The 8,074-nt window shown below is 39.9% G+C and overlaps 1 protein-coding gene across 1 annotated transcript; it reads right to left on the bottom strand.

Annotated features, from left to right (window-relative positions):
• Positions 1–5,426: 5,426 nt before the first annotated feature.
• Positions 5,427–7,330, bottom strand: LOC140236069 (ras association domain-containing protein 10-like). Its single transcript, XM_072316040.1, has one exon. The coding sequence runs from the start codon at positions 7,242–7,244 to the stop codon at positions 5,637–5,639; it is 1,608 nt and encodes a 535-aa protein (XP_072172141.1). The 5' UTR covers positions 7,245–7,330; the 3' UTR covers positions 5,427–5,636.
• Between the last annotated feature and the right edge of the window lie 744 nt (positions 7,331–8,074).

Raw genomic sequence — 8,074 nt, 5'->3', positions numbered from 1 at the left:
AGATATTTATGATAGGAATATAGAAGCCCTGCTAAAGAGATGGGATTTTTTTTCCCCAGGAAGATAACAATTTCCACCTAAATAATGTTCATAAGTTTTTAAACGCAGTAAATCCCCTTTGCAAACATCACAAAATTTCGCATGGTTGATGGATAATGTCTCCAACATTGTGCATGGAATCTTATACGCTAGAACACCTCAGCATAAAAGAAAAAGAATGAAAAACTGACCTCATGTTATTCAAAAACATATGCTCCTCTTTTATGCCAAGAATGTTGATTTGATTCCTCTTCCATCATTAAGAAGTTTCCAGTTTTATCATTCTGAGGAAAAGTAATAATTACCTTCTTCGACATTATACCATACCAATTATAAAAAACTCCAAGACGCAACGTTAGGAGTATATTTTTAGAGGTAAAGGACATTTCGCGCCAACAAATTTTGTAAAGACAATCGATCAAATGCACCCTCCCCTACGTGCTGTTTGAAATTAATCAATCAATGGCTTTTTCTCATCGCTGCGACATTGAAGTATTATCATAATTTTGCAGTAATTAATTAATTAATTTTCACATAGGAAAGCATAGTAAAAAATAAGTAATAAAAAATAATGCGGTATAAAGATTGTATTCTATGTTCGGTGAAATAAGTCATCAGAGTGCAAGGATTATGAAATTGATGTAAAGATATTGCATATTTGTTTTGTACAATTTTTAATTAATTAATAATAAGATATTCTTTACAACAACAAAAAAGATAAAATTATGTATCTGAGTTTGCAGCAAGAATTTTTTTTTTTTTTTTTAAGGCTGTAATGATCGATCATTTAGTTCTCTGTTTTCAGTGTAACTGTGTTTCTTTATTTTTGGAAATTTCAAATTTAAGAATAAAATGCAAACATGTTCTATTTGATCGACGTTTATCATAATGGTAATCTTATACCCTCCCCTATGGGATGTTTGCAGAAGTTTGACATTAATCGATAAACAGCTTTTTCTCATAGCAGCTTGGATGACGAACCAACGATATTTTGATCAAGTTTTATGACCATTGACTGGTTGTCCCCCTTTTATCTACACGTCTATACTGCATTGATCATTTGTTTATACAATGATGCGGGGTTTATATGACATTTCATTTTGTAGCTTTTGATTTGCAATGGGTAGGTTTTTATTTCCCGTTGTGTGTATGTTACGATGTATACTCCTATTTCCCGTTTTCTCTTGGCCTTTCCGGCTTCTCTCATTTTTCGGCTTTAAGCAGTGCTTTTTGTACTGTATGATTGTAATATGTTTTTTTTTTAATGCAATGATAATCACATTTAACTGTATATATTTATTTTACGAGAAGAAGAACTAGTTTACCCAACATTATGTCGCATGTCGTATTCGGATAATGAGTTTCGTGTCACTTTGATCAATTTTATGCTCATTGATGTGATCCCTCTTATTTCTTCCTATTTACACCACAAAGATGATATCTTTGTGTAAAGAGGTATATTGTACGCGTGTAGAGTCTGTGGCTTACACTTATGAAAGCGTTAATTTTGCGTGTTATTTCAATTATTGGATAATCTGTTTGTTATGATACACAATGTACAGGTGCCACGTGCCTCGCAGAACTGTATAATACTTGCTGCAGCCGACACTCCGATCCCTATTTCTCTCTTAACCTCCCTTGGTTCTTGCATGCATGTATATCCCACCCAATATTGTATAGGCGCTCTGTTGGTGTACACCTTCTTATTTCCTTCTTTTCTTTTATCCTCTCTGTTTCTTCCGCCCTATCTCTCCTTCCCACCCATGCCCCTCTTTCCTCCTTCTTCTATTTATCTCAACTCAACTACACCAATTCATTGTCTGGAACATGTTTTGCTGTTTTTCACCCTATTTGTTTGGGAGTGGAATTATATATACTTTGCACATTTTAGAATCCCCCGTAATTAATTCAGTGCAATATACAGTGTATTTCAATAGGCATTCATTGTGCATATCTCCCGAGAAGAATCTCATTGATCAGTATAGGCTTTGATGATCAGGTGCACGAGAGTGATCACTGGGGTGTAACGAGAATAGGAAATCAGCAGGTCTAATATATTGTGTGAGCGTAGTAGTGGTGCGTATGCAAAAACACGAGAGAAAGAGCGAGTGAAAGTGACAAAGAGCGAAAGGGCGTGTGATAGTGTGTGAGGCAGGTGTCGAAAGAGAGTGTGTGAATACCGAACCATGATCATCTGTGTTTTTGTTATGAGATTATGTTTACGGTTTGCCCAGTCTGTAGGTCTACATGTCCTGTCGTATGACCTCGTTTCTTGATGTCAGTATTTTACGTGTTTCATTTGTATGAATACCCTTTTTTGTAATATCTATTGTCTCTTTTACGATGTAATTCTATGTGCAATTCAGTCGTATGACTGCGAGACATGAATACTTCAATAAAATACCATTTATCTATCTAGCTTGAAACATAATCTTCATAAGTTTGCAGTAATCAATATTTCGGGGTGTCATTTTCCGATATTTGTAATCGATTCAGGTCATTTTTACATAGGATAACACAGTTCCAGAAGATAAAAAGTAAAAATTAATAAAGCGGTAAAAATACTAATGCGATAGATGGATTGTGATCTTTGTTCAGTGAAATAAATCATTAGAGTGCAAAGGATTATGAAATTGATATTGTGTAGTTATATTGTACAATTTTTTCATTGATGAAGAATAAAACATTCTTTAAAACAAAAACGACAAATTGTGTCTGAGTTTGCAGTAATTTTAGGCTTTTATGATCGATCACGTAAATACTTGTTTTGCAGTTTAAACCCATTCCTGTATTCTCTGAATTTCGAATGTAGGAGTTAAATGTAAACAATCTCCATTTGATCTACGGTAATTAAGTTATTGATATTTCAATGGATATATTTTTCTGAGTTATGCAGATTTCAGGGAGAGATGGAGTAAAAGTAGTTATTCTTTGATCGAGTATATTAATATGGTGGTATAATCGATTGATAACTGTACTTTAACTATTGATTGTTTTGACTGTTTACACTACTAGTTTGATGACGATGTTTGTTCGGTGAATAAATTTCATTTCATTTCATTTCATTTCATATCATATCATATCATTTCATTTGTATCATATCTCATTCAATTACATGCTTCACTGCTGATATTGCTTATCTACACAATGACCAAGTTACAGACTGTATATAGACTCTGTACACTGTATAATATGTGATGTTATATCATATAGGATATTTGAAATGAAATATACAATATAATTATATAATACATAATATGTAATATGTAACATATAATATATTATGTATTATATATAGAGACACAGCTACACAAACCAGAGCAATAACACAAAGGTATAGTATACATACAATAATCTTCATAAAACTTTATTCGCGTAGACTATGTACATGTCATCATATCTGAGCAGAAGGTCACTCTTATTGTGTACACAGAAATTTTTCATATTTAATCAAATAATGCAAACAGGCAAGATAAAAACAAAACACATCATACATGATATATAAATAATAAAATTCAACGATATAAACAAAACATCTGCAACATGGACCTGAACAGACGTAAAATTTGGACAATATTTTTACAGAGTTTTCTTCAAGACGTTAATTTGGATAAAAGATGCGAAATCCTCTTTGAAAAGATTTTAGCATTTATTCATGTTCATTCACGCTATTATATAAACAATTGCTATGGTTGTGACACATTGAAACAAGTTATCCAACAATTTTCATCTTTAGATTATCACTCAACGTTCTGAACGTTGCTATGATTTAGGATTCGTCCTTTCTTTGTTGTTATAGCGTCGGTACGTAATCATCCGTGGTATATTACGTCACCAAAAAATGTTCAACATCTTCAACCTTAACATTCTAGATTTTGAGATGCGATGTTGACTAAAATTAACAAGCAGACAAATACAACCTTGACGGACAAACACAATCTTCTCGAGCATGCTCTGGTCGTGATATTTGCGGCTGTTCCTGAATTTCTGGTAGCAAGAGTCGCACGCACACACACAGATTTGGTAAAGTGGAGAGACGCTGACAGCATACTAAGAAGAAACACAGGATTTTGTTTCTCCCGAGTATAATGCAAGTTAATGCTATACCGCCCCCACACGACGGAATCTTAAGAAGGGAGGAGGAAACTCAAACAGGGAAGCGATGAAACTGTATGACAACAGCGATGCCATCGTGCAATAAATAAGCTTCTGATTTTTCAATGACCTTTCACCTCTCTGAGTGCATTTGTCGAATTACGGACTATAAAATCATTGAACTTCACTTTCCCATGGCACTACAATGTCGAGAAGAGATTTGTGAGTCATTTTCTTCAAAAACAACAATAACAACAATGCTTTACAAGAGTGTTCAATGTCAAATTACGGCACACTGCTATTCACGTGATCAGCAAGTGGAACCCCCGAAATATGTTCTTTTTCTTTTTGAAAATTTTCGCACTTTAAAAATGGATTTGGGTTTTTCACAATGTGGGCGTTATGACAAACATGACATACACAGATGTCAGTAGATACAGTACATGTAGTGGCCTTAGTCTCTTGAACCAATAGGCGTATCGACATCGTACTACTCTACAAAGACAAGCTCAAAGTTATCTGGCCTATAACAATAGGGGAAAGATGATGCCAGGTATATGTCTTTTGCATGACATTTCGTAAATATCCCTCCTATAGTTATCATTTCCTCTAATCATTTAAAGTTGAATGTCTGAAAGGCACAATCCACTCGAATCACTAACCACACCCACGGGGTTGAATTCATGTACGAAAGGTGCTCATTCGGCTATATTGAGATGAAGATACCATGCTCATTTCGGCTAATGACTCAAAGGTGGTAAAATATCATGCTCATGTTGGCTAATCGATTCAAAGGTGGTAAAAAAAATCATGCTCATTTCGGCTAATCGATTCAAAGGTGCTCTGAAAGGCACAATCCACTCGAATCAATGGGTTGAATTCATGTACGAAATGTGCTCAATCGGACCTATAATCGATGTAAGTCTATCGATCAATAACAGGATCGACAACGATATACACCTCATAGTTAAGACAGCATCACTGGGTTTTATTTACCGGAGTATTACGAAACCATTACACAGTGAATGAATAACGTTTGCAAACTTTTGAAATATCATCAGCTCCTAATCAATGCTAAATAGAAAATAAAAAGAAATAAAAATCAGATAAACTACATCCACTGTTTTCCCCTCTATCTGTTTATCATTATATCTGTCATATTAATATTATCGACTACGAATAATACGAAAGTCGAGATGGCAAATATTATTGTGTGGGAAAATCAAAATTTATCATGCAGGTTACGAATAGTCAACTACCTGAAATACAATGGCTGGAGACTCTAAAAGTACATTTGAGATATTGACGCTTACATTGGGATGATCCTAAACATACACAATACAGCACTTATCCACTGTTTCGAAAAGCGTCAGGAAAACGATGCTCGTATTCTTCTCTTGTGCAATATAGGACGAAATTTAGAGTCACTGTGTTCCCCTTTCTTTAGAAGCATAATATATTTCAAAATTTAGCATTTACATGCACGTGAATGTCAGTTTTTGTTAAACAAGCGTTTCCGAAATATTGTAGACAAGTGGTTCGTTCTCGTCTTGGCTGTGCAGCGAACTCAGCCCCGTGTCGGAACTCGAGTCGGTATCGCACGACCTCGACGGCGACTTCCGGTTGGTCACATCGATGGGCGAGAAGTCGTTGCCGATCCCCTGATCGAGGCTCGACTCCATTGAGCTGTCCTTGCAGCGCACGTTCACCGGAGTCGAATGACTCAGTTCCACGCATGCGCGGATTTCGTCATCCTCGACCGACCCGTTCTGGCATTGCTCCTCCTCCTGTTCCAGCTGCTCAATCTCATTGGTGAGGGCGGCGAGTCTCTCGCGCTTGTCGTTGAAGGCGTATTCCATTTCCTGTATCTGCTCATGGAGCGTGTCCAGTTCCTTGCGCTGCGCGACACATGTGTCTGCGGACCGTTCCAACTGCGCGCGAGCGAAGCCAATGTCCGCCACGCGCGCGTGATTGGCGGCGCTCCGCTTCTTCTCGTACCTGCGTGGTCTCGAGCTACCTTCTGCCACTCCCTGCTCCGCAGTCTTCTGTACACCGATCTCGCTCGACAGGTTCTTGATGGCGTCCTGTTTGTGACGCAGGTCGTCGTCCACCTTAAAGAGCCTGTCGCACAAGGCTACGTACTCCTCGAGGTCCTGCACGGATTCGTGAGGCGTTGGTGGCACGCGCATGACGTCATCACTCCTCGGGCAATCCTCGAATGTCACTTGCTTTGTTACTGGCTTACCGGGTTTGTCCGCAATTGCGGCAGCGTCCTCTTTCCGGCTGGAGGTGGACAGATAGGCATCCTGCACGTAATTCTGTCCGTCTTCCTGCATGCGCAGGTAGTGCAGTCTCGTCTCGAAATATTCGATCTCATGGTCGACAGAACCGATAGTCTCGAGAAGACTGTGCAGCTGGTGGCTCTGCCGCAGTATTCTCTGAATTAGGAGCTCAGAGTCCTCTTCCTCGGACGGAAGTCTCGTCTTGCCTTCGACCTCCTCCGCAAGAGTGGTCGGGCCGTCGGCGGTGACCTTCCCGTTGGAGCTGGACGTTGACGCGCTGGAGTCGCAATCCAGCGGAGGAGGACACAGGATCCTCACATCCGAGAAGCCGACGTCGCTGTCGTCTGCCCAGCTCCTCCTCCGCTTGTCCTTCGACTTCTCTTTCGACGTCGACTTTTTCAAGTCGAAGGCGACGATTCCCTCTTTCAGATTGTACTGTCCCTGGCGCCGATTGGCCGGCTTCGGCGCCTTGTCGCGGAGCTTGATGCCGCCGCTCTCGTCGTCCACCTCGCTGTCGACGCTGTTTCGCCGCTTGGAGATGGCGACGCTCTTGCGCAGCGTGAACTTCACGTTGTCGCGCTCCGCGCCCCACGCCTTCCACAGTTTGTACATGCGCGTGCGCGGACTCAGCTGGCGCTCACATCCCCGCCACTTCTCGAAGAGCGCGTAGCAGTGCAGGTTCTGCGCGGAGAGCTCGCACTTGGAGAGCTTGTAGCGGTCCTGCAGGAGAATGGCGATGACATCCTCGCAGCGAGTGTGGCGATTGAGGCCTCCGATCACCTTCTCCTTCCCGCCGATCCACACGGGCAGTTCATTCAATGACGTCATGGCTGCATTCCTCCGTCTGTCCGTCCGTCTGTCTGTCTGTCTGTCTCAGCGCCCCAGTACAGTCGTCTGAAGCAGAAGGTGGTACACTCGTGGGACCATTGGAGATCCTGTACGAGGGAAAAGAACAAGCAGACGAGATGTCGTAAGTATACGCACACAATCACCAAATCATCAACATGAAGAATTACTGGTAATGGGATGGATAACTCTTCACAAGAGGTCATTTTCAACACCTACTGGTAATAGGATGAACATACAACAATATGACGAGATCTGGATGCTGTCATTTCGGTTTCATTGCTAGCAGTCTTGCCAGGAGAATAAAAGGTCACTCTGAGCATACATGCAATGGCTAATAAGGGGCATACAATAACTTGGATTTTTCGGTGCAATATTTTCTTTTTCTTTTTCTTTTTTGTTGTTTGTTTGTTCGCTTTAAAGATCGTTGCTTTGGTAAGCTTCTGGGAATAAGCACAAGGTTTTCCACTAACACGAAATGTCTCCTACGTCTTCATGACGTACGAACATTCAGAATCCAATGCAAACGATATAAAGAAAGAGAGAGAGAGAGAAGAATAAATAGATGGGATTTCGGTACAGTGTTTTTTTTTTTTAATATGGGTGTCACGTGATGCAGTTCCCATTCAGTCACTACAGCAGCTTCATCATATAATGAGAGAGAGAGAGAGAAAGAGAAAAAAAACTTCATTGAGAGGGTTGGCATGATCCCTTATAACGTTCATCTAATACACACATAGTGGGTATAGCCACGCCCGTCAGTATGAAAGAAGTTCCGGAGTCGTCTTTGAACAGAAAAATCACCATTGTTG

The sequence above is a fragment of the Diadema setosum genome, chromosome 12, assembly GCF_964275005.1.
Source record: "Diadema setosum chromosome 12, eeDiaSeto1, whole genome shotgun sequence".
In the NCBI taxonomy this organism is placed as follows: Eukaryota; Metazoa; Echinodermata; class Echinoidea; order Diadematoida; family Diadematidae; genus Diadema; species Diadema setosum.
The sequence above is the reverse complement of the archived record's forward strand: the minus strand, read 5'-3'. Positions and strand labels throughout refer to the sequence as shown.

Coding starts and splice junctions, on each gene's coding strand:
- LOC140236069 (XM_072316040.1), bottom strand. CDS start 7,244: ATGACGTCATTGAATGAACTGCCCGTGTGGATCGGCGGGAAGGAGAAG.